The sequence below is a fragment of the Chondrus crispus genome, genomic scaffold, assembly GCF_000350225.1.
Source record: "Chondrus crispus Stackhouse genomic scaffold, scaffold_95, whole genome shotgun sequence".
NCBI lineage: Eukaryota > Rhodophyta > Florideophyceae > Gigartinales > Gigartinaceae > Chondrus > Chondrus crispus.
In genome coordinates this window covers 61,395-86,390 of record NW_005178839.1, presented here as the reverse complement: position 1 = coordinate 86,390, position 24,996 = coordinate 61,395, and the positions used below count along the sequence as shown (strand labels likewise).

The following is a 24,996-nucleotide window of genomic DNA, read 5'->3' as shown; positions in this document are numbered from 1 at the left end:
CCACTCCTGGATTTGGCAGCTACACCTCCATCCCCATTGCACTCGTCCTTACGGACGTGCCAATATGCAGGGAGCAGTTCTTTACCCCATGGTCGTCCTATCGACTTCGGAGCGGTTTTGCTTCCTCATTGCGTTCGTTCTCTGCTGTCCCCTTCCAGTGAACTTCCCGACCGTCCGCCTCATAGCAGGGCTTCTTTCTCTTGGGGAACCATTGTACCGCCGTTCAGTTCGCGTCTGTCTCGAATCCGTGTGATTCCAGGACGTACAACATTGGTAAGCTGCCTCCGGTGAAAGCCGTGTGAGCTGATCTGGTCTCATAGCAGTGGAATTGAAAACAACGCGAAGGCGATTCAAGTGCTGCTTTTTGACTTCTTGGCTGCTCTTTGTATCTGTTCGGATTGAATGCAACAAGTACGCAATCGCGCATGCCATCGCATAAAGGGTGGGATTCTCACTGTTCAGCGCCACTCGTCGCAGGGAGCCCCGAGCGTACGCATGTAACGTTATTGCAGAAGCAACATCAAGGTCTCCACTGCGAGCTGCCATTGCTATTAGAGGGGGATAGTACGTTCGCGATGGTCGAATGTTGTACTTCATCACTACTGACCAAATGGGCTTGGCACGGCCAGGTTCGTTCAGCCGCCGGCTGGCGTCTATTAGTCCACCGACCAAGACTGCGTTTGGAAGTACATCGTGAACATTCACCATACGCTCGATGATCTCAAAAGCGCGATTGATTTGTCCTCCTTTCGTCCAGCCGTCCATAAGGGCACCAAAACTGATTTCGTTGGGGCGAATTCCGTTTGCAACCATGTTTGCCATCACTCGCTCCGCTCGCTCTGGCCATCCAGCCTTCGAGCACGCGTCAATCAATGCGGTGTACACAACCACGTTGGCACGTGGGAAGCCCCAATGCTTGATCTCTGAAAACAATTGAAACGCTCTATCAGGACGTCTGGCATTTGCACATGTATCGATGAGTACGGCAAATGTGACAAGGTTCGGCCACACTGCGTTCCGCTTCATTTCTTCATACAGCAATAACGCTCGATCAAGCTGCTTCGCGCGACCACAGGCGTCCATAAGAGCAGAATAAATCGTTTGGTCCTTGACGACCCCACTCTGATCCATTAGCCTCGATACTTCGAACGCCCGCTCCACCTGTCCACTCTTCGCACATGCATCAATGAGCGAGCCGAATGTGAATTTATCAGGGGCGATCCGTGAAGCTTGCATCTCTTCAAAAACTTCGTATGCCATGTTTGGTTCGTTGTTACGGGCGCACGCAGCGATCATAGCATTGAATGTGACGACGTTCGGCTTGGGGCCCACCCTAGTCATGGTATAAAACAGAGTAAACGCTCGGGCAAGCTGATTGCATTTCCCGTAAGCGTCAATCATGATTGTGTATGACTTGGTAGCCTTATCTTTGCGTAATATACTTAGCCATGGTTCTCGATCCCAGAGTTGGGTGAAGGCAGCAGCGTCTCGCACTCGTCTCATGCGAAGCATCGCCGATAGGATTTCATTGAATTGCTCGATACTCAATTTGGCATTACCTGCGTGTAGTTCTGTCATAAACCTGCGCCGCTCTCGATCGTTGCCGCGGAGAAGTACGATGGCAGGACCCAGAGTTGCAGCGCGCACTGCGGATATATCACGTGCAGGGTGCGGGGTGCGCCTACCCCTTCTCACGATGTTCCGTCCCGTTTCAGGCGTTCTGTCTCTTACAAATGTTCTTCCTGGACTCCGTTCTGACGCGATGTCGCTAGTAGAATTTCTTTTCGCACTTCCGACGACCTCCCGCGAAGTCGGCAACTTATGCTCGTTTGCTTCCATTACTCGAGGGTCGCTATGCATGGTATTGTGTTGTAAAGAAGCAGACCACCCCGGAGCGATGGCATCTGTCCCTAATCGCGTTGTACGGGACAGTGCTGCGGTAGGGATGCATTTCTGCGCTCTTGAAAGATAGTTCGGTACAACTGCTCGAAGTGACTCAGGGAGGCTTCGTTGCTCAGAATTCCGAAACGAAGATCCATAGGAACGAGGAAAGCGGCCGACACCAAACGATTCGTTGCCGAGGAGCTGCACGGGACATCCAATCGGCCTATACTGCACGTCTGCAGTTCGGCAGTGTATGGAGGTGTTAAGCATAGAAGAAGACCAGAGGGTGAATGCAGGAAGGGTCCGCGGACGTCGCGGAGTGCCCTGCTCTGAGACCATTTCTCGTTAGGGTGCAGATTCACGTGAGAAGTATGTGACGGGTAGGGTACTAATCGCGGCGCTTCCGCCAGGCTGCACGAACAGTGCTTCAGACCCGGGTCATCCCGTCCCGCTAGCCCGTCACCCCACTGCTGCAAAGTTTCTGCGAGTGCGAGAGAGGGGGTTGGCTAGAGAGATTGAACAAAACTAACCCTCTAAGCAGTGTGGTGCGGAGGTGCTCGTTGACCCGTGGACTTGACGCAATCTCCGGTGGCAGCGTCCGAAATCTAGGGTAATGAGCAGGTTGTAATAACCTTGACACGATGTGATCCTCAAAGCAGGACCGCCAATGGCTGAATCCAGACAGCACTGTCGCGTACAGTAACGTTATTTCGCTTGTCTAATGGGCCCTCTATCATACGATCTGCTTTCTGTTTTATAAATTAAAATTTCTCCTGATCCAATTTTTGAAAGTGTATCCAAGATCAAAGTAGTATATGTTATGATCGAATGCCGTCGTCGACCGGTGGGCACGGTTCGCGATACAGACCACGATCAACGTCTCCCGGGTGTGTCGAAAATGTAGTGTCCGCCGCCCACCGTAGCTCTCTTTCAAGCCCCCATAGGCCTCTATCCCCTTTCGCGGTATCGCTCGTTAATTCGATTCCGGCATTGGAGATATCTTCAGCAGCGATGACGACTGTGAACGAAATCAAGCTTTTCAACCGGTGGTCATTTGAGGATGTGCGGGTGGAGGATATGTGCCTCGCCGACTACATTGCGGTCAACCAGAAGCATGCCGTCTACCTTCCTCATACTGCCGGTCGTTACAACTCGAAGCGATTCAGGAAAGCGCAATGCCCCATCGTGGAGCGTCTCGTCTGCTCCCTCATGATGCACGGCCGCAACAACGGAAAGAAGATCATGGCGGTGCGCATTGTCAAGCATTGTTTCGAGATCATTCACCTGCTTACCGACCAGAACCCGATTCAAGTCCTCGTTGAAGCCGTTGTCAACTCCGGCCCTCGTGAGGACTCGACGCGTATTGGATCTGCGGGAACGGTCCGTCGCCAGGCTGTCGATGTGTCACCGATGCGCCGCATCAATGTCGCCCTTTACTTGTTGTGTACGGGTGCTCGCGAGGCTGCGTTCCGTTCAATCAAGACAATCGCCGAATGCTTGGCTGATGAACTAATCAATGCCGCGAAGGGTTCCTCGAACTCGTACGCGATTAAGAAGAAGGACGAAGTAGAGCGAGTTGCCAAGGCCAATCGCTAACTGTGAATGTAGCCAGCGATGGAACCCCGTGGGCGAAATGCATTTATTTGTGAACAGGTTGCGTGTTGTTGCTCGATCGGAGCAAAGGACCTTCTTCCTAAATCTTGCGGTCACTACTCTACCTTGGTACCCTCGTTGACAATAAACGCCTTGGAGATTGATATTTGTCTTTTCTCTGTTCACCGCTCACATCAGGTACGACGCCGCGCAAGTCCATTTCTACGGCTTCAGGGCCATTCCCTTGTGAAGCCAATGTAACAGCCTCAGATAGGGCCTTTTCGTACAGTCGGAGGGACTCGAAACGCCACGCAGATTACTATTCTCTGTTTTGCCCTCCAAATTCCGGATCCAGGCCATCGGGTTTCGCTTCGCATCTGGTCTGTGAATTGCTTGATCTCGATAGACGTGTTCCACGCCTGAATGTGAGGGATTGCCAAGCGAAACCAGGATGCTCGTACCCAGCTCCCAGCTATCCCCCCATCCTCACCACTGTAGTGAAAGCCTCTGTCCACACCCTTTCCATTTTGTTGAACACCTTGCACTTTATTTTTTCCGAACCCCCTCCCCTTTTGCTTTACATCTGCCGGTTTCAGCTGACGTTCTTCTTGACAAAAGACGGCGATTGAGCGTCGTTCAAATGGACCGGGCACAATCTAAGCTTTCAACCAGAGGCCGGCTGCCCCCCCTTTCCGGGGAGCGGAGCTTCACGGGCTCCGACAGTGAGTTTAGAGCTCTAGAATTGAAGCGCGCAGAGACGGGGGGCGCTGCTAGTCAACGTCCTACAACCCGTTTCCAATCTCACGTAAACTTCCCAACAACCGAGGGAGGTGACACTACGCATGTGCGTAGTGCTTCTCAAAATACATCCATCATACTGCAAGGCTCTTCTGATTTGGCCACTTTCCAAATGGGCCATCGCTCAGACATTCTAAGCTCTCCGCACTCTTCCTCAGCTTCTACCGACAGACGCCAAGATGTTCAAGAGATGGAAGACCTCGACGTGGACCAAGGCTTCGATTATTCGTCACGGCTCGATCAAGTAGCAGGTTTGTTAACCTCGTCTTACATCTTTGCATCGGCTCTAGAATTGCCTTTCCTGCGTATCATCTGACATCTCTGTCTTTCGTTTTAACGTTGCTCAAAAGACTGGATCGCCAACTTCTCGAGAAAGGCGGAGTCTCTCGAAGAAAACGTAGAGGAAACGAAAGCGCACATGCAGGAACAGGTAAGATTCCTATAGGTCCAGCATACGGTACATGAAACAAAATTTTCAGCAGTGCTGACAATGAATATAGCGACTTGCAATTATGCGGCAACAAGGAATTTGTGAGAGCTTGCAGAATCGCTTGGAATTGGCATCTTCTGAGAATGCTCAACTGGAAGATGCTCTAAGGAATGAGACAGAAGAACGTAAGTGCAATAGAGTGCAAGATATGGTGATGAGGGAAAAAGGAATTTGTAAAAGGCTGACCATCTATTCATTTTTTCTCCAGACTCTAGCACTCGTGATAAATTCGAAAGTCAGACCCAGACTTTAAGGTCAAAAATGAAAGATCAAGAAGAATGTCTTGCCAAGAAGGAAAAGGCTATCCTTGAAAGTACACTATTTCATACTCCAGACACTTTTCCATTTCGTACAGTTGCAACCGCAATTCTAACAATATCATTTGTCTGTTGAACTGCATTGCTCTGTGTTTTGACACAAGGAAAAAATGAACTACTACATTTGCACAGACGGCTAGAGGAGGAAATTGTAATGAGAACGGAAATTTCCATTGAGCGAGATGAGTTCTGTTGTCAGGTTACTAAGTTGAAAGAAGAGTAAGTCATTGAGTCGTTGGCGTCTTGCGAGTAATGCAGCTAACGTATAGCAGCTCAAACTAATTACATTCGCGAATCGTGTGCTTCAATGTGAAGCCTAGCGTCTGAAAGAAAGAGCAGCGCTTCAAATAAGGAGCGAGACAAGGCTAAGTACGAAGATGCAGAGAAATTGCATGAGGAACAAATGACAAAGAATGCATATACAATCAAGCAGTTACAAGAGAAGAATTCAGAAAGCCACCACGAGATGGGTCAATTGAGAGTAAGTGAATTCTCTGTTGAAGTCAAGAAAAATCTGAAGGTAGCAGTTCATCTGACCACGCATTTGCCACTCTTCGTAGCAATCACGTGAAAGTCTATCGAAGATTAACAGAGTTCTGCGCACGAATAACGAGGTTGGTCGCACTTATTTTATGTTTTCCTTCGGGATCTGTGACTTGAACATCATAGCTAACTTCCTTCCGTCTTTCCGTGTGCTAAAAAAAAAAAAATCTCTGGCGCATGGAATGCGCACACCTGTTTTGTTTTCTCAGAATATCGCTGCGGGCATAAAGTCTATCAGCGACTCTGTGGTTTGCTTTTCGAAGGTCGTATATGAACCTGAAAACTACCAAGATTGGAAACCTCCCATCACTGACGGGGGAGTATCGGAGGGCTCTCATCAAACGGGGCCACCTCAAGTGATCGGTTTCTCGAACAACAAGACAAATGCTGAAGGGAAAACTGTGGTATTTTCGGATCATATTCGTCAGTTGTCTAGGAAATTGATTTGCGTCTTTGAAACAGCTTTGCGTCGACAGACTGAGCTGACCGCGGACGTAAGAAGGAGTAAAGCTGCTGTTGGAGATGTTTGGAAGGCGTGTCTAAGCTACAAAGGGATTGTGAAAGAGTTTCAGGAAAGCATCTTACGCATGAAAGAATACATCCGGTGTGCTAACGATGAGAAGACAAAGCTGAATAAGGCTGTTCGCGTGGCTCGGGAAGACTGGAATAGATATCGAAAGAAGCTCTCCGAAATTTGTAAAGCACTTGAGCTTGAAGACGCTGCCAAGAAAGGGACGCTGCAAGCACTCGACAGCTGCAAAATGAATCTCGAAAGTGCAAATAATGAGAAGACTATTGCGCTCGAAACCCTTGCAGCAAGAGAGGAAAGAATTAGGAAGTTGACCACCGTGGAGGCGAAAACGCTGAAAGAATGTGAGGTGTACAAGGAAAATCTCGAAAAATGCCGCGCGGAGCGTGAAAAGCTTCTAGAATCTCGAGTATGTGAGATGACCACCATTCAGAAGCAGCTGGGCAAAGAAAAGGCTGAGGCTCAACAGGCTATTCGAAATTTCGAAAAGTGCAAAACGGAACTCCGGAAGGCAAAAGAACTCGCAGCTCGGGATCAGGAAATGTATAAACTCGAATTCGCAAGAGTGATGAGAATGAAGAAAGCCGAATGTTCCACATTCAAGCCCAGTCAGCCTGGTTGTAATGTTGATGGACTTGAAGCCGTTGTCAACACTGATGACTGGGCTACAAAGCAGCGAACAGAGGCTGAAGTTGGACCTCAGCTGGAGAAGAAGGGAGTGTCATTGAAACCCGCCAACGCAGATTTCACCAAACTTGCCAATCCGCCAAACACGGAGAATCATCGTGCCATACACGAAATAACCCAACCAGGCCCTTCATGTACTATCGTCACTGGTCAAGTTCAGAACAACTCTGCGACCCGCTCACCTGAACAGAACACTGCCATTGCAATGCCACGGTTAATGTCGAAAAAGCGCCACGAAGGCAAAGACCTCTCCAAAACGACCACAATCAAGAAATCGAGGAGTTCAGCTTTCAACTCGCGGTCACGGAGTCGGAAGAGGGCATTGAGAAAGAGCACAAGAACACCAGTTCGCAAGGACACTGATGAGTCCGAGAATGAGGAGGGTGACGATGACGACTGGTTTCTTCCATACGAGTGATTGCATGGGTATCGACAGGATTGCACGTGCTCGGTGTGCAGAACTCAGATACATCCCAATTGCGATCTGCGAGAGCTATCGCATTTGCTTGCCACAAATTCGGAACATTTAACTTGCGACCTTATGTTAAACTAGCTGGCCCTTAAGGCGCTGTCTTCTCATTGCCTTTTCATACTCGCTTGCGTTCTGCTCCTATGCTGAAGATCACTCTTATATCCAACCTCAGCTTGTCTTATTCTTGCACGGAAGTCTTCGTTCTTGAGCTCAGCCCTGTGAAGTATGTCCTCCTCAATCCGATTCATTTCACCTAAAAACGTCTCTTCACACAGTTTCCACCCGTCTCGAAGGGCCTTTTGTTCCGACTCTAAGAACTTATCGAGATACTGACCGACTGTCATCTGCTGAATACTCAATGTCTCTCTCGTACTCTCCGAATAGTCTTTTTCGTTTTCTCTCCGGGCTTGACTTTTTTGAACCATGACAGAGTCTCAGCACTCCAGCTGTCACAAGAGCCAAGAAAGTGTAGGTACTACAATGATACTACGATGTCGCGGGTTGTTCCGACTGGGGGTAACCGGAGCCTTCGCAACCGCCGTGGGTTCTTTCGCTTCTTGAACGAGCTAGAACGATAGCAGATTTTGAAGCGTTCTGGGGTCAGAGTTTGCACGAAGTCGGCATGCATGACGACAGAAGACTTAACGAACTTGATCCTAAGTGGTTGAGATGCGAACACTTACAGCACTCAGCACCAGATTTAAAAAGCCTGAGCAATCATTCGACGGTTTGAAAATTTAAATTTGACCGAGGCTGATGTTCAAAAAATTCTCCGACTCTGTATATTCCTGGTATGTCATACTAGTAACATTCATTTAGAATGTTCCTAGCTGCTTTTGTGCATTGAAACTTAACAGTTCCTCATCAGAAAACACGTCAGAATAGGACTAGATCACCTTCTCACAGTGGGCGCTTCTAGCCCCACCTCACAGTATTTTTTGCGTTCTTCTTGATCAATAATTGACCATTTTCATTGCCAGATACTCTTATTGATCAAACACATGGACATGTTTTCAAGAAGAGCATTGAAAAAAAGGCACATAGGGGAGAGCTGCTGCCGTGTGCTCTAATCTGTCCTTACAGACATCTGTGAAAGAAGACAAAATCAGTTTTTGGCTTGCTTGCTCGCTTCTAGGCCACTGAGATTCGATTAAATCTTGTCGCGCCTCTCCCGCAAAGTACTCCACAGTCAGTTGAGCGGGAACGAATACCTTTTCAGAAGACGAAGGCCATCTAATAAGCACAACGAAATCGCTATCGGAACACCTACGAACCCGGCGATGTCGACTGTCTCAAGAGCTCCTTCCCAGGAGAATCGCTACGAAGCTCTGCTGAACCCAATTCGTGGTCTTGTAGCAAGTTGGGATGTTGACGTGGCCAAAGAGTTGACGTACTACGCTGACTCAGTGGGTATTTCGATAGAAACAGTTGCGCCGAGTATTGACTCACCAGAGCAGTTCTTGGATTCAATCGATTTCGCCGAGGCAGCACTTGTTGTCGAGGGCGCTACGTCATTATACTCGCGAAAAGTGAAACATCTCTACCGCCTTGTTTTCGAAACTGTTTCTGCCCTAATTCCAGCCGACGAGGAGACAACCGACAAGGCAGATGGACTTGCTGTAGATAACGCTAATGAGTCTAGTCTGGACGGACTGAACAATAACGACAACACACAAATTTTCACAAATGATGAGGACTCGCTCCCAGTCGACCAGAAGCGGCGAATTACACATCAAGAAGAAAAAGAGCTTTTAACCGCTGATCAAACTTGTATGTCTCCGTCTAAACCAGAAGTGAGTAGAGAAAATTCCTTTGGGGGGGATGAAATTGATGGGCATCCTTTCTCGCCGTACCAGCCGGAAAGCTTCTCTCTGAGAGTTTCGAAAACCATCAAAGACGTAGCTGCTTTGTATGGCATCACCTCTGAAGTCCAGAGTGTCATGAATGTCCAGCCTCCGAAAGACCCTTTCCTGATGATGAACCCCCTTGAAGCGATACCAACGCATGTGAAACCTGTGAAGGTAGGTAAAACCTACAAGAGGACAAGGAGATCGATCAAAACCAGTCACATCCCATACTATGATTTTAGGCCAGCGGAGATGGACACGGAAGACCTAGTGCTCGGGAAGTTTAGCCGAACTGCATCGATGGGAAACTACATATGTTGCACAGAGCTGAAGCCAGACTACATCTCTGTACAAAGAAAAAGGAGAGCTCAATGGAAACATGACGTCTCGACTACTGAACAGTTCCTTCTGCAGAAGTTTTTCCAAGAGGTGGATTCCGGCCCGGATATGGAATCGGGTGGATACAACGCAATAGAAGGCATTGATTTCGACGCATTTGGAGACGCAGACGATCTCCCTGCTCCTGAATTTCAGACTCAGGACTTTGAAAACGGCGATGCTCTGGAATTTCAAGCAAACGACGATGACGATGGCTTCGGTTCTGTCGCTCCTGGTCTTGAAGAAACTTATCGTGAGCATCTTGAGAGAATAGCATCGTTGTGGAAACAACGAACAGTGGATACTGATATGGTGAAAAGAGTTGAACAGTGGACTTCTCGTATTCAGCCTCTTCTCGAAGAGGAAGAGCATCGTCCTAAATTCGATATTTCTTGCTACGAGAGGGAAATTCTTAGTGACCTCAATGGTATTGTTAAGCAAAAACATGTTTTCAAGACAAGGGTAAGCATGCTTATCAGAGAGCCAGCTCGATTTGAGGTTTGTCGGAAATTTCTGGCAATGTTGCAACTTGCAAATAGCTATGATATAGAAATTCAGTCGTCAGAAGGGTGTCATGTCGAAGACTTTTTCGTCAAGGCGCCTCTGAATGAAAGAGAAGGTCAGAATATCGCGAACACAAGCTTGGCAGGAACGGAGAGCCAGTATGCCACGCAGTCTCCTTTGAACGAGAAAGAGAACGAAGACCCGTTGCTTGAGACTGCTGCGGTTGCTCAACCGAGAACTGATGGTGGTGCGATTTTGAAGGACCGAGGTGCGAAGCGGGGACGTCTGTCTGGATCCACACCGAAGAGTTTAAAACGCCTTCCTCTGCGACCGCGCCTCGAGCTGCTTAACACTCCTAGATAGGTGAGCGTAGAGACTCTTTATGCAAGACAGTAAATTGGTTTTTAGTGAAACTGTGCAAATTCTACTTGCCCTCAAAAACTGGTCCTAAGTCTATCTTTTTGGTTTAGTTTGCATATCAAGATGAAGACCGATATCGACGGTGGCGTGAAGTCCTCGACATCGGAATACGTCGAACAAAAGATGTGAATTGGAAGTCAATAGCAGTCACGAAACATGATGCAAGTGAGATTTTTCACGGTTTCGGCTTCCGGAATGTTTGAAGCACGTGATAGATGTTATCAAATGCATCATAAATATCCTGCCGCACTTTCGCCCCAGTCAGCACCACCTTTCCTGAAACGAAAATCAGCAGGACAATCTTCGGCTTAAGCATTCGGTATATCAGACCTGGAAATAGTTCGGGTTCGTAGCTGCAAAATTGGTTATGTGCGTGGGCCAAACCCTCGAGGCGGACCGGAAAATGGACGTCACAACTGGCGACAATGTTCTGCACAGTAAATTCCTTGAACTTCGCTTTGTCGTATCCAAGTTTGTGGACAATCTTCGCATATTTTCTTGACGCGCGGCTGGACTCGTTTTCCGACTTCGCTCCAGTAACCACAATTTTCCCGGAGGAGAAAATTAAAGCTGTGGTTTTCGGCTCCCTAATTCGCATGATGACCGCAGCAAAGCGTTTTGGGTTGTATTCCGCATTTCTCGCCCGAAGGGCAATACGTTTCAGATCTAGTTTGACGTCGAGGTTTGTAGTCGCAACCACATTCTGAATTTCAGGCTTGATACCATGGCTCAAGCGCCCAGCAACTTTGACTTGGTCATCCGCCGTTGCAGCCTGCGGCATTGGCCGTGGTACAGAATCACCAACTCCAATCGCGTCATTTGCGCCCACTGGATTTGAGCTCGGCCCGGCCGGTGCAAAAGACACCTTTGCGGCATCCATGTTGCCAGATTGCATACCTTCTACCCGCAGAATTACGGACCTCGCCCAAGCCTCGACAAGTAAGCACTAGAAAGGAGTACTTGCAAGAAGGCTAGGAGACTCTAGCCAGTATGAAAGGGCAAAAACGCGAGATAACAGGGACGTGCGTCTCGCGCGGGATACTCACACTACACAGTCGTGAAGCAAACGAAACTGCTGCAAGCATCAAGAGGATCCGCATGGAACACGAAAGTCAGTAATGCTGCGCGTGAAGTATACATTACGTCTATCCAGCCCGTTCAAGCCGTCAAGCGCCTCCCAACGTCCTTACCCCAGCCTCCTTCCCCCTGTTCATGAACGCAAGGCGAAGACGCGAAAACAACTCACATGTTCTCAAGATGAACGCTTATCTCACGGCAAGACGTCTGCCCGCAAACACAACCCGCGAAAATTGTGAAAAGCTGTGAATGGGCTTCGTGAAAGTGTGCCGTTTCACAACATGAGCGTTCTTCGTATTCACGGTGGGTGGAGCTGAGTCTAAGCAAGTGTGGGCGACGTGAAACGCAGTGATCCGGAGGTGGGGTTTGTCGGGAGGTAAGGGCGGGAGGCGAGGAGAAGAGTGTGTGCTGCACCCTACGACCACGTCAACAGCAACAGAGGGTGTGGCCCTGAAGGACCGGGCGCTTAAATAACTTTTCGTGAGGGTCCCGGCCCAGCCAGGGGTGGTCCACAGCCAAGAGTGCTGGTCAGCGCTGAACGACAACACCATAAATATTTCAAAATTTCAATATCTTGTATCATTCCAGGAGATACTTCTACAATGTGATCTAATTTATGAAATTCGGATCGCTTCATATCGGCTCTGTGACGCCAAGCGGACCGGCATAGTCTTGCCCGGCGTCGAACGCCACGTCCCCACCTGCCGAGTACAATTTCTTATTTTATTGAAAATTTTCGAATGGCGCCGGCGGCAAGCGCATCGAGCCTCGCACATCCACCCTCATCGGCACCAGAGCTGCCTTCGTCCCGACAACGCCGACTGCTCAAACTTCGATCCCACGTGGTCGTCGAAAACGTCCGCTCAAGTGTCTCTGTAGGGAGAACCTCACCTTTCCAAAATGGTCGTCAAGTACGTGATCAATCTCTGTTTACTTCGAATGCGTCATATGTGGAGGGAGTGCCCTGCTTGCGGGGCTGCCATGCCTTGCGATGAAGGCCACCGCGCGCATCATGTGATCTGTGCGGAGCAAGTCAGAAAATACGGACGCTGAGTGTTGGTTTCACAGCGAGGGTGGCGGGCGGAGAATGCTGGTCGATCATTGTATCATTAATCTGGTCAGAGCCACGCGTCACAAAATGATCAGACTGCAGACAATGGATAGGAATTCTTCGCGGTGGTCTTTTTCAGAAAAAGCGGATACGGCGAGGAACGACTTGCGTTCTGCGGAACGACTATGCGCTCTTTATCGGCGTTTCGAGAACTGGAGCGAGCGATGCGAGCAGTATATGAGATGTCCTTGTCTTTCTAACCACACTTTACTTCCCAATTGCCCCCTCGCTTCTCTGTACAGAACTGATCTTTGCTTTTACTCTGGCTTCCGTATCTATCCGGGCCATGGCCGCCGCTACATTCGCACAGATGGGCGTCAGTACGTCTTCATCAACTCCAAGTCGGAGGCGTCGTTTCACATGAAGCGCAAGGCTGCGAAGCATTCATGGACACAGCTTTACCGTCGTCTGAACAAGAAGGGTATCCAGGAAGAGACCCAGCGTCGCCGCAATCGCCGAAAGGTCTCCGCAGCCCCCAAGGCTGTGGAGGGTGCCCCTCTCGAAGTCATCAAGGCCAAGCGTAACCAGCGTCCCGAAGTCCGTAAAGCTGCCAGAGATGCCGCTTTGAAGGATATCAAGGAACGCAAGAAGGCCGCCAAACCGAAGACTAGGTCCCAGATTCCCTCTGGAAGGGGCGCTAAGAAAATGCCGGTTGCTCAACGCCGTTGATTGTCAAAGTAAACACATTCTGAAAGTCTGCAATACCTATTTTTATCATTGCTCTGTTCACGTTAAGTAGAGGCAAACGCCTGTGTTAAGTTACATGCGCAGTAATCTTTGTGTTTTAGATATGTATTCGGATAGTCGTGCTTCGTCAATTGAGACTGTTGGATCGCGAAAAGAGGGCTCTGGAATAGGCTCAATCGACTCAGCCTCGTAGGAACCAGAAGTGTGGGACTGTGATTCCAGAGTCGGGGGGCCCTGCATTGATGACCCGTCAGGAGTGCATGACAGGTCCTGCAGATCTTGACTATTAGCGAAATTAGTGTCTGTGATGGTAGACCGATAGGCAGCTTGCTCCTTGCTGAGAAAATCTAAACAAGATTCGCAGAATTCGATAATGGTCATGGCGGGGGCCCTTTCATATTCCACATTCAGAAAGTCGGTGAAACGAGAGCTCGTCGGTATGGTCTCTGTGACGGTGACAATAAAAGCGTCGTTGTCAGCGATATGGATTACCAGCGGGGGTTTGTCGTCGCTGACGTTCCGATGTGGGGTAGGGCGGAATGACTTGACTACTGGGGCGTATTCGTCTGGGTTACGAAACACCAACCGTCTGACCGAGCCACCCTGAACTTCCCTGGAGAATTGGACGAAGACCTGGATGAGCGGAAACAATGTGAGAGGCGCAATGGGGGTCGTTTTTAGCAGGTGGGCGGCGTGTTTGGAAGAGGATCCATCATCCCAGCTCTTGTCATGGACGCATTTGCCATCCGGTTTCTGAAAAACGTGGACATGGCGCCTGCCCTTCATTGCGAAGGACGCCGCTGTGAGTTTGGGCTGCTCTCAGTGTAGATTACCGATGCCCCGATACTCAAAAGCCACGAAAAGCAACTGGGCGAACACCATTCTCTTTTTTATACTATGCCCCTTTACATCGTGGCAACGTAAGACAAGTGTACGAAAAGACAAAGACTTCTTTCGTGTCAGAAAAAAAAGGTTTGTAACTTCATTACAGTATGTACTTTAATTCAGCGCTCGAGCTTACAGTTTCATTCGATCTTACAGTTTAGTTCTTCATGCCATTCGTTACGGCCATGCTAACCAGGCTGGAGTCCAGCAATGTCAGATATCGATTGGTTGAGCGTTGCCCTCGACGAGGAGCTGGCGCGGCCACGGAGCGTAGAGCCGTTATCATGTTGTGAAGCAGTGCAAGATTCTGCAAAAAAATGAAATTCTATGACGGTGTGGAGTGCTGGGCTTCTTGATGCACCCGTTTCAGAAATTTGCCCCGGCAGATTTACTACAGGCCCTGCATCCTGAGTAATACCATATGGACAGTAGGAGTTTCGCAGTCTTCGTTAACGTTCGTATTTTCATGAACGAGCCGGCAAGATAATCGCAGTCCCTTTTCCCAAGCAATCTACTCTCCATCCCTCTTCCCCTTTCCGGTGAGCATTCCTGCCACCCGTCTACTTGCGCTCAGACCATGCCCTCGCTTGATGTACAAGGTCCCAGCTGAAGGTTTTGACACAATCACCGTCTTTGAACAAGATTCACTTCCAAACACTTTACCAAAAGCCGACCGACCGCATCTGCCGCCCGACATGATTTTTCGTTTTCGGGTCCTGCTCCCCATCAGCCTTCTGATCGCTTCTTTTCTCACCATTTCTCTCCCATCCTTTCCATACTTTTTCGTATTCTTATGGACTCACTATCATCCAGGATATGTTATCACTCTCTCCCGCTTTCCAGCATTTTCCCTTCTTCTCCTTCTACTCTACTCCATTCTCGCTATAGCGGCTCACATTATCCTCGCAATTCTTATCGAGACGGGCGTTCTCGGTCTCGATTCTCTATCAAGAGAGACGATCCTTTCTCTTGCTCTCCCAAGATACGCCCCCTCTCCATGGCAGGGCCTTCGCTTTTTTTTGCCTCATGTCATGGTTTCTGTTTCAATAATTCTCGTTTTCCTCTCCAAAATACCAGAGCATCATAACTTTGCGAATTCCTTCTTCATCGTGGCTTGGTTTCGCAGACGAAGACAGCAACAACGCCGCGAATTGCAACAGCGCCAGCCACAGCGACCCCCGGCTGTATCCTCTCTTGAAGAAGCTCATGTTCAGCCGTCTCAGCAATACGGTCGTACTCCCACAGGACTCATCCGTCGTTTTTCGAGACGCCCACCTGTTCGTACCATCAATCTCTCAACTATCAATGAAGAAGGCGTCAACCTTTTAGAAGCCAGTGAGCAGCTCATTAGTGATGTCGCCTCCTCTATAACCGATGATGACACGCGTATTGGAGCGACACATCAAAAGCATTCTCAACAACCTGGAGAGCCGAAGCTCACCAAATTCGTTGCGTACATGGCTGGACGTGCTGGTTTATTTTGGTGCGCCGTTTCAACATGGCTTGTGGGTGTGTCGTACTCCAGTCTATGCACGTTTGTCTTTATCTCTGTGTTTTCCATGGTAGCCCTCTTTGGGGCCTTTCACATAGAGATTGTTCACCCGCGGGTGAATACTGCACGTTGTCTTCGCTATTTACGATGTTACCGTGTTTTCCTCACGACGTATGTGGCGCTTCTATTTTGCTTTCAGCTGCCATGGCTCGTTCGCTGGGCTGACCCGCAATATGGCACCACAGCGTCTGTTTTACAGTTGATCGGGTTGGTACCGATTGATGCCAGCAAGCCAACTGGCTGGACAGCCATCACTGCATTCGGTGCTGCTCTCGTAACATACCTATTCACGGGAATGTTCGAATCTGCTTTGCAGGTCGTACAAGACTCATGTAATTTAGAAGATGGGCCACCGTCAAGAGGGAACGCAGGTCCGGGTGAGGCGTCTCTGGAGGCAAACGCTGAAACCGAAGGAAGAGGGATACTGCAGAAGCCTTCATTCTATGAACTGCAATTGCTGCTGACTGCCCGTCATGCGTCTTCACTGGGCCTCCTCGGATGGGCGCTTGTGTTCCCGGGTATTTTGACTTTACCATTGCTGTTCGCTGCTATTCTGTATCTGAGTCTGAAGAGCTACCGCAATTCGAGATTATTTCAATATCTAATCGTTTACGCACTAATCCTTCAAATGGTTCACTTCTTGCTGATTGCGGTCATTGACGCCTTTCGAGCTGTCGAGGATGACCCTGCGGTCATGAAGTTGCTTGGATTACAGTCTCTGAGGGTTTCATTTTCCGTGAACTTGATCGAGTCTATCGCTTTCGGGTTGCTCTGTTTAAACCTATTCAGCAGACGCCACATTGAAATAATACAAGCAAGCGGTGATCGTACAACAACTGGAGATGTCCCAGGACAAATTCAGATTCGAGATTTTGTTCAAATGTCTCTGTTCTCATCACAATCGAGAAAGCGAGATTCAATGTATTCGCCTTTAAAATTGTGCGTTGATCAAGTTGCCCTTGCATCTTTGTACGTTGCTGGTGGTCTGGACCTTACCGAGTTGAATTCAGTGTTTCTTGGCGCACTGTCTATACTATGCGTTCTGCAATCCTTCGGGCTTTTCAGGCGCCCGAAATTGTTTACGGTCGTGTGGTCCATAGTCTTGGTGTATTCAATTTTATTCTTACTCACAACAGGAACATTTTGCAGAGCAGTCGATTCCGTGTGGGAATGTAGCCTGGATGACATTGGCGTCAAGAAGGCAAATACCGGCCAAGTGGTCGCATATGCAGCCACAGTAGTCCTGGCTTCGATTCAGGTAAACTACACGTGGTCGCACACTGCGGAAGGCCGGATTGAGGAGTTTGATGGGCGAATCTGGAGAGCATTGCGAAGCTATTTTTTGTATGTGGCTTATGCTGCCTTACTGTTCTACCCACTCCTGTACCAAGCAAATTTCTTGTCGTACGGCCATGTCATCTTTCTTTTTTTGACACTTCTGGTTGAGCTTTTGCCTTCCTCGTTGAGAGGCCAAACACCAACTGCGCGGCGAGTTATTAAGAAATATTGGTTCCTGGTGGTAGTATTTACATGTGCAGGTATGCTTTCCCGATACTTTGTGAGTTTGCATTGGTCATCGCAGAGCCAAGAAGAAACTCGAAGGTGGCTATTTGGGCTTGATCCTGGAGATTCTACATTCGTGATCTCGATGGGAGATGCGATTCTTCTCATTCTTGTATCTCTGCAAGGGCGCTTTTTCGTCGTAGATTATTTTGCGACGCAAGGAAAGTCGGGAGACAGGAGTGAGGGCAGCCCACCCGACGAAAGCACGGTCCAAATTAGTGGCGCTCTTGATAATCGTGATACGATCTCAGAACCGGGCGATGCCAGATCTCCGATGGAGCAGGACCGCGACACTCTGATACTAAAACATCGGAGACACAAGAGCCTTCAAGAGAATCTCACCTCGGAATTCACGGCCGAGCCATTATCCTGGCTTGCGGATAGTCCTGGAACGGGTCCATCGGGGGAGTTATTGAGGAATCGAACGATAAACGACGTCTCGGAAGTACGTCGCCCAACTTCACGCGAGCTGTCTAATGTCACGAATGAATCAGAGCGTATGCGAAAAGTCGAGGCGGAGGAGCGCAGAAGAAATGAGCTGCAACAAGTACTCAATAGAGAGCGCATCGAGCAAGCGCTCGACATGTTTCGGAACTTCCGCAAGAGTGTCCCAGTGAAGAAGACTGAACAGTTCTTGCAAAGCACATATGCGTCTCTCGTTATGCTTCTTCGGAGCGTTATGTTGAAATACAGTTATGCTCTCGAAGCTGTTGCTATTCTTGCAGCTTCGATCTGGTTGCCAGGATTTTCAGTTTTCGGTGCGCTTTACATATTTCTTGGCTGCATCGTTCTGCTTGCTGAGCAGCCAGCCTTTGCCCATGAGGAAAATGAGGAGCTGCAACCTGGTCAACGCATCTCGAAATCTATGCCATCAGTTCTCCTTATTCTATCATTCTCCTTAATGTCCGCGCAATATATTTTCTTAATCATTCTCCGGATGAAGGACTCTAGTGGCGGATTCGTCACCTCGTATATTGGATTGCAAACACCGCTGAATGCGAACACTCTGCCAATCGGTGTAGAGGCAATGATTGCACACGTTTTAGTTTTCATCACTGCAATTGTACAGAAGATAGCTGTTCGCTGGGCGAGAATGGATGCAGGTAGCAGCATGAACAGGGTTGACAAGTACGCTAGCAGCCTCAGGAGCACCCGTCAAGGTCCAGCTGAAGATGCAAACGCTCTGGATAGTGCAGTTCCGATAGGTTCAGTTCTCAAAGGGGTGGGAGGTCCTGTACAACCACCTAGTAATGACGTCTCTGGTGCTCAGTCATCTTTTGTTACAGCGTATGGTGCTAGCTGGTCAGAAACATCCGGTTGGAGGCCTAATCGCGGCAAGACGTCCCAATTGAGACAAGTCTCGAATAACAAGACATCTGCGCTTGAGCAGCTCTCAGAATCGGGCATGGAAAAGAAGTCGGATCAAGATAGAATCGAGCAAGTGCGCGGGAAGGTTTCAGATTTTGTGAAGCACTTAGGCAACCGTTTGAACGCATTAACATCTTTGCTGAGACCATTTTGGAAGGATTGGGGCTCCGACGTGACTTTCATGTACTTGGTCATCTGCGGTGCAATTACTGACACAGTCTTTTCCATTGTCTATGTCGGTATTGTATTGGTCATTGGTGGCTTCAAAAGGAAGAAGCTTACCCGTCACTGGCACCAGATATCACTCTTCCTCGTAATCCTTGTGCTCATGCAGTATGTGCTGACGCTAGGCTTGCCCTCCGAGATGGAAGAGCCCCAGAGTTCAGATTCGTTTCAGAAGTGGAGAGTTTGGTTGTTGCTTGATAGGGAGAACAATTCTTCAGAGCGGAAAATTGCTGTTACTTTTGCGTTTATTGCGGTCATATGTGCTACCATTACTCTGAATTCAATCTCAGCAGGTTCAAGGGGATTTTCGTACTGGTTCCAAAAGCTTCAGAAACGGAACTTAGCAGGGCGTGAGGAGTCTCTTGATGACCCTGACGATGAGGAGCACATCCTAGGAGCACTAGAAGAAAGTGAAAGGTCAAGCGAAGGCAGCATACGTGATTCTCCAGATGTGTCCGATCCGAAGCCTGAGCCCGTCCCAAACCAGAACCGAGGACGCAAAGTTGTCCAGGAAAGGTTCACATCCAGAAATGCTGAATCATCACAGAGGTCGGTCGACATCTCACGAGGTTCCAGTGGAGAAATTAGGCCAACAGATGTCAATGGGATGGCTCTCTCTCATGCGAATATGGAATCTAATTTGGAAGCTGGAGGAGTTTTGAAGGAGTCCAATCCACAACCAAGGGTAGACGGGAAGTCCCCACTGTTTCCCGTTTCAAATGAGCAATTCCTTTCAGCCATGACTAACGATAGTCTGGAGGGATCCGATTCAGATGATATTGCTAAACGACTACTAAGGCCGAATGACCCGAGAGACTTCACTCGCAGACCTATATCGTTTCAGAACGCCGTGAAGCTAAACTGGATGCGACTTATGGGTGGCTTTGTTCAGCTGTACGTCTTCGCCGTGGCCACTGTAGACACAAACGTTATCAGCGCTATTCTTTTGGTGGTCGCCTTTTCTTTCCTTTTCCAATTCACGAATATCCCAGCAAAGAAGGCCCGCTTCAAGTTTCTACGCGGTTATGTCATTACGGTTGTTTTTCTCCTCGTGATATTTCAGGCTCCTTTTGAAAGATCCGGCGATGGTGGATGGGAAGATATTCTAGGCCTCTACAGGGACGATACGGAACAAGGACAAACCATGCTGTATTTGCTGGTATCGCTGTGGATTGTTTGTCAGGTTCAGGGTCGCATCTATGAAAGTCGAGATTTTCAGTACGTGGAGAGATACGGTCATGAAGACGCCAAGGTACGATTCAAGCGAGCTGTCCATGAACATAACGGCCGAAAATATGATAAGCTACTTGACCGAAACAAGGCGGAGCGCTCTAACAACGCAAGGAAAGCCAGACTTACCCGTTTAAAAGCACTGAAAGAATCAGAGAAGACGGTTGATGCCTTTTACAACGTATGTGTTGTTCATGAGATTGAATTTCTTCGCAAACAAGCCAAAGCGGCTGAAGCGAGCGCATCCAAGTTCTCTTCACATTGCCAAACTGAGACCCCAGAAGATGATGAGCAACTGCCCCAGGGGACAAATCGACTATTTAGGAAGTTGCTACGTGGTAAGCGGTGGAAACATTACATCTCCCAGACGCTTTCGGCGGAAATGAAAGCGTTTATATTTCGGTACTCGGCCTGGCCAGTGTATGGAACTATGGTGTTTGCAGCAATCATCAATCCCAGTATCACTACTATTGCTTATCCCCTGGTTGTGTTTCTATATCTGATTGTTGAGCAGCCGAGGCCACCGAAACATGCTTGGACTGCTCTGATGGTATATGTGTGCTGCGTCATCATGTTCAAATATGGTTTCCGAAGCCGATACATACCTTTTTGCAGCTCAGGCGTGCCCTTTTTTGAGATCGCAGCTGATCAATCTGAGCCAAGCTTACAAAATTTCACAGACTGTGCACCTGCTGCCGGGATTGGCTTTGATATTTTTATTCTACTCGCGCTTTTGGGTCACCGAGCTGTTTTGTATTCACGTGGTGTGTGGGACCTGGTGATGTCTGAGGAAGACATGCTGCTTAGAAGTGAAATCAGGGGACACGAGTTGGATACATCTCCAGAAATGAGTTGCAGCGTTGAATCGCGTTCTACTTTTGAGGGAAGCAATAGCAGTCAAGGCAGTGTCACTGATGAGAACGGAATTGTGGAACATACTTGGACTGCCGTGCAGCAATGCGACGATGTGGAACATGTACTAAGTCAAGCCAGAAGAGATATCGTTGGTGATGTAAGGGGTCAAGTGAAAATTACCAACCGGGAACAGGCGGGGCAGACAGCCGATCATTTCAAAGGGACACTGAAAAATGAAAACTTTCGCTCCAAGCCGTCTCCTTCTCCCAGTGCCTCTAGGGTGATTGCGCGTGCGCGATATGGCAAGAGCCCACTCGGAGACAGGAGCGGCAACATGGACATGTTACGACATAGAGCCGCAGCTGTTCGGCATGTTCGAGAGCCTGAACAAAGTAGAAATAAGTCACGTCAAAGGACAGGGGACATCAGCTTGTTCCCAATGTCTGCGCCACCGCCGACGGGTGCCATTAGAGGTACCGACCCTCGAAGTATTCCATCTCCACAAGAGTCCGAACTCCACCGAGTTCATCAACACTTGCAAAGATTTCGATCTCTTCGAATGGGTGTGCACAAAATTGACGGCTCCTTTCCGCCGACCCCTGCTGCCATGACATCTGGTCAGTCCCGTGTGCAGCAGTCTCTCGCACAAGCAAGGATTATTCCTGAATCTTCTCAGGGAAGAAACCTTACCCTATTTCATGATGAGCAGAAGGGAGTACTTTCGAGTCTGCGTCAATACTTTGTACGAATGACTCGAGAAAACGACCATAAGGCTGTGGGTGACTACTACTTGATGATCTTCATTGTTGATTTCATTTCGTTTGTTTATGTAATGTTTGGATACTCTGTAATCTTTGGAGACTCAACCTCTGGGAGAGAAGAGACGTGGTGGACTACTAACTTCATTGAAACCGGGCATCTACTCACTTTGTTGGCGATGTTCACGCTGATTATCCTCGATCGAATTTGCTACCTCACAAGAAGTATGACTGGAAAATTAGTTTTGCACTACTCATCCGTGATCGGTTACCACATTGTTCTATTTGTCGTTGAGGATCACATTGGCGAGCGAATCGCGACCCAGATATTCTACATTCTGAGGTGTATTTATTTTCTGCTCAGCGGCCTTCAAATTCGAGATGGATTTCCGATGTACACTACAGCACAGTTCTTGTTGAGAAACTACACTACTCTTGGCATCGTGTTATTTGAAATATACATTTTTGTGCCATTCTTGTGGCTGTCAAGAACTTTACTGGATTGGGCTGTCTTGCCAACCTCCCTGGAGATTTTTCAGTACTTCAGGTTCATCGACATTTATTTATGGTTGTACCGTAATCGGACCGTGAATGCTTCGCGCGGTGCTTTCAGGAGAAGGCTTGGTGAGAAAAGGCGTCTACTACCGCGAGTCTATCAAGGATTTGGTTTGTTCTTGTTGTGTGTAATCGCCTTGTTTCTTCCTTTCATCATTTTCAGCATCTTCAACCCGTTTGTGGTCGGACGTGAATTAAACGACGCCCAAGTTACCGTCAATCTGGTCACGTTTGAAGGGTCGTCAGTTTCTGGAGGGAAAACATATGAGATATTCTCCAGGACCTCAGCAGTTGGAGAGGCACTTGATCGTGACCAAAGCTCCGAGGCTGCAGGAGCTATCGGTGTTGTACTTGACGTAAGGGAAAGAGAAAAGATATTTGAGGCTTTATTCAGCGCTGTTTCTGGGAACACTTGGCAAGTACCTGACGAGGATGAAAAGGACCTGGTCATGTCACTGCAGACGTACTCGACCGGAAATGGCACCGGGGCCCCTCCTCTCTTAGACTTCTCCCTCACGGCAACTACGCAGGATCGAATGACGTTTGGAACTCTGGGCAGGCAGCATACGTATGAGTTGGAAGAGTCCCAGGCCGCGCAAATTGCAATCGCTCTATCTGAAAAGTTCGACTTCGCCATGAAAATTCGTGCCCCGTTGCCAAGATATTCCATTTTACAGTCTGGTGCAGGTGCTTTTCGATCGTATTCAGGCCAAGAGGGTTTCGGAGATGTTTGCATTCGCCTTTTCCAGCAGACTGGTTCTCCAGATGTCGGACTCTCTTTTTGGACAATGAGTGACGCGAGTAGGGAAGCATCTGCATGCACAAACACTACTCCTTTTGAGGAAACAGATTCTCGAAGGCGGCACCTCCTCCAGATTGCTGATATTTCCAATTTGCAAGTAGGGGGTGCAACGATTTTAACATTGTATACGGCCATATTGTTCACGATTGCAAATCTTTTGAAGCGAATGTTCATTGACAAGCGTCTAATAATCCCTTACATTGACATGCCATATACACTGCATCTCTACCAACTAGCCTTGGACATAATGTATGCTCGACAAGATAACCAACTGGAGATGGAAGAGATACTATACAATGGATTGATCGATATCTACCGCGATCAGCACGAGCTGGTACGTTGGACAGGGGAACGTGCCTTGAAGCTACCTGAAGCCTGGTGGGACAGTTCAGAGGTGGATAACCCGTTCATGGTGTATCCTTCGTTCAGCGAAACAGCAGCCGAACCTTACATTGACCGCATTGTAGAATAGGATGTTTTGCTCCTTGAATGTTGAATACTGTAGCAGTACTAATCCGGCCCTGCCCGTTGTTTGCGTCACTGGCACTCTCTAGCTCTAGAGATAGAGAACACTGCCAGTACATTCATCTACATTTATTGTACAGCACCAAATGTAAAAAGAACATCATATTTATGAATGCTATTCACTATCCTCGCATTTGAACACAACTGCCATATTCTGAGATCACAAACAGCACAGCGTTTGGAGGGCGGTGTGGGAAGAGAGACTTCGGTTCTTGGTTTTGGGAGGGACATGACGTGGAACGTGGAAGAGATGGGGGCCGATTTCTGTTTGGCTTTTGTTCCAGTGCTTTAACCGTTGTAAATAGATAGTGTTAGCAGGCTCCCCCAAACATATCCTTTTCCTGTCTTATAGACTGGCTGTAGGCTCTAATCGCTTTTCTATGCTTCTAACAAGACCGCCGAAAATATGCTGGCTTATCTCCAATGCAGTGAAGTGTTTTCGCCTGGAACCATTGCCATTGCCAAAGAAGAGTTTTGCTTCGCCATAGACGATATAACACAGAAGCACTGCTGAGCTGTTCGGTGCACACACATGCGCACTTTCGCGTGCACGCATCAGCACTTGATCCGTCTATCCACAGAAGAAACGCCTCACGACAGCGATGACTGCTGTATCCAACCGCGAGAGATCATGGGATCCACCTATCCACGGTCATTTCTGAGACCTTAACGACCTTAAAAGCCGTCTGAAAACTCTTCGTGATATCGACATCTTCGCTCTGACTGATTCTAGCTATGACAAGCGTCTTCGCAACATTCTTCACTAATCTGAGACGATTCTGCAAGCGAACCCAACTGCGATCAAAAAGTTTTGCTCCCCCCACCTCTACCTTCCTGCTCCCCGCCTTCCGCCCCGTATCATCTTGCAAAACGACGCAATAAGGCGAATGCGAATGCCTCTTCGACGTGGCCGGATAGAGTACCCAATCCACGCCATACTTAATGCCCGACCTGGGTAGCCACCCGACTGCCCTGTACCGACAATACGCGACAAACCTTGCCGGAAACGACGGCGCGCGCTCACAAAAGACTTGCCACGCCCTCTGCGGGTCCACCAAGTCTCCTTCCGGGCCCGCAACAACAAGGCAATTGAGCACAAACGAGCAGTAAAAGGCCTCGACCAAGGTGAGCTGCACATGCTCGACATGGTCCCCTTCCTCGCGGCGCTCGGCGCCCTTCGCGCGGTCCTCCATGGCGAGCATCTGGCGCATGGCGCGTCCCTTGAGCGCGGCGTCCGGCGCGTCGTCAGGCGCGTCGTACGACGGGACGGAGCGCGACAGGTTGGCCTTCCCGCACGGGCCGACGGCGCGCCAGAACGCGGCGACGTGGCGGCGGCCCAAG

General features: G+C 48.8%; 6 protein-coding genes; 4 read left to right on the top strand and 2 right to left on the bottom strand.

Moving 5' to 3' along the window:
• Positions 1-81: 81 nt before the first annotated feature.
• CHC_T00008166001 (hypothetical protein) lies at positions 82-2,154 on the bottom strand. The gene has a single exon (XM_005712010.1). The coding sequence runs from the start codon at positions 2,152-2,154 to the stop codon at positions 82-84; it is 2,073 nt and encodes a 690-aa protein (XP_005712067.1).
• A 558-nt stretch (positions 2,155-2,712) lies between these two features.
• On the top strand, positions 2,713-3,669 carry CHC_T00008165001 (hypothetical protein). XM_005712009.1 is given in 2 exon segments: positions 2,713-3,480; positions 3,481-3,669. The coding sequence occupies 1 exon segment, from the start codon at positions 2,713-2,715 to the stop codon at positions 3,478-3,480; it is 768 nt and encodes a 255-aa protein (XP_005712066.1). The 3' UTR covers positions 3,481-3,669.
• A 4,924-nt stretch (positions 3,670-8,593) lies between these two features.
• Positions 8,594-10,405, top strand: CHC_T00008164001 (hypothetical protein). Its single transcript, XM_005712008.1, has one exon. The coding sequence runs from the start codon at positions 8,594-8,596 to the stop codon at positions 10,403-10,405; it is 1,812 nt and encodes a 603-aa protein (XP_005712065.1).
• A 22-nt stretch (positions 10,406-10,427) lies between these two features.
• CHC_T00008163001 (hypothetical protein) lies at positions 10,428-11,904 on the bottom strand. XM_005712007.1 is given in 4 exon segments: positions 10,428-10,637; positions 10,638-11,060; positions 11,061-11,537; positions 11,709-11,904. 1 exon segment carries the CDS (start codon positions 11,058-11,060, stop codon positions 10,638-10,640), a length of 423 nt encoding a protein of 140 aa, XP_005712064.1. The 5' UTR covers positions 11,061-11,537; positions 11,709-11,904; the 3' UTR covers positions 10,428-10,637.
• A 535-nt stretch (positions 11,905-12,439) lies between these two features.
• CHC_T00010216001 (ribosomal protein L24) lies at positions 12,440-13,319 on the top strand. The gene is made up of 2 exons (XM_005712006.1): positions 12,440-12,450; positions 12,893-13,319. The coding sequence occupies exons 1-2, from the start codon at positions 12,440-12,442 to the stop codon at positions 13,317-13,319; spliced, it is 438 nt and encodes a 145-aa protein (XP_005712063.1).
• A 1,493-nt stretch (positions 13,320-14,812) lies between these two features.
• Positions 14,813-23,775, top strand: CHC_T00008161001 (hypothetical protein). XM_005712005.1 is given in 2 exon segments: positions 14,813-23,602; positions 23,603-23,775. 1 exon segment carries the CDS (start codon positions 14,813-14,815, stop codon positions 23,600-23,602), a length of 8,790 nt encoding a protein of 2,929 aa, XP_005712062.1. The 3' UTR covers positions 23,603-23,775.
• The last annotated feature ends 1,221 nt before the right edge of the window (positions 23,776-24,996 follow it).

What these genes read in the sequence shown, in the direction of transcription:
- CHC_T00008166001 (XM_005712010.1), bottom strand. Translation starts at nt 2,154, where the DNA reads ATGCTTAACACCTCCATACACTGCCGAACTGCAGACGTGCAGTATAGG.
- CHC_T00008161001 (XM_005712005.1), top strand. Translation starts at nt 14,813, where the DNA reads ATGTACAAGGTCCCAGCTGAAGGTTTTGACACAATCACCGTCTTTGAA.
- CHC_T00008163001 (XM_005712007.1), bottom strand. Translation starts at nt 11,060, where the DNA reads ATGCGAATTAGGGAGCCGAAAACCACAGCTTTAATTTTCTCCTCCGGG.
- CHC_T00008165001 (XM_005712009.1), top strand. Translation starts at nt 2,713, where the DNA reads ATGCCGTCGTCGACCGGTGGGCACGGTTCGCGATACAGACCACGATCA.
- CHC_T00008164001 (XM_005712008.1), top strand. Translation starts at nt 8,594, where the DNA reads ATGTCGACTGTCTCAAGAGCTCCTTCCCAGGAGAATCGCTACGAAGCT.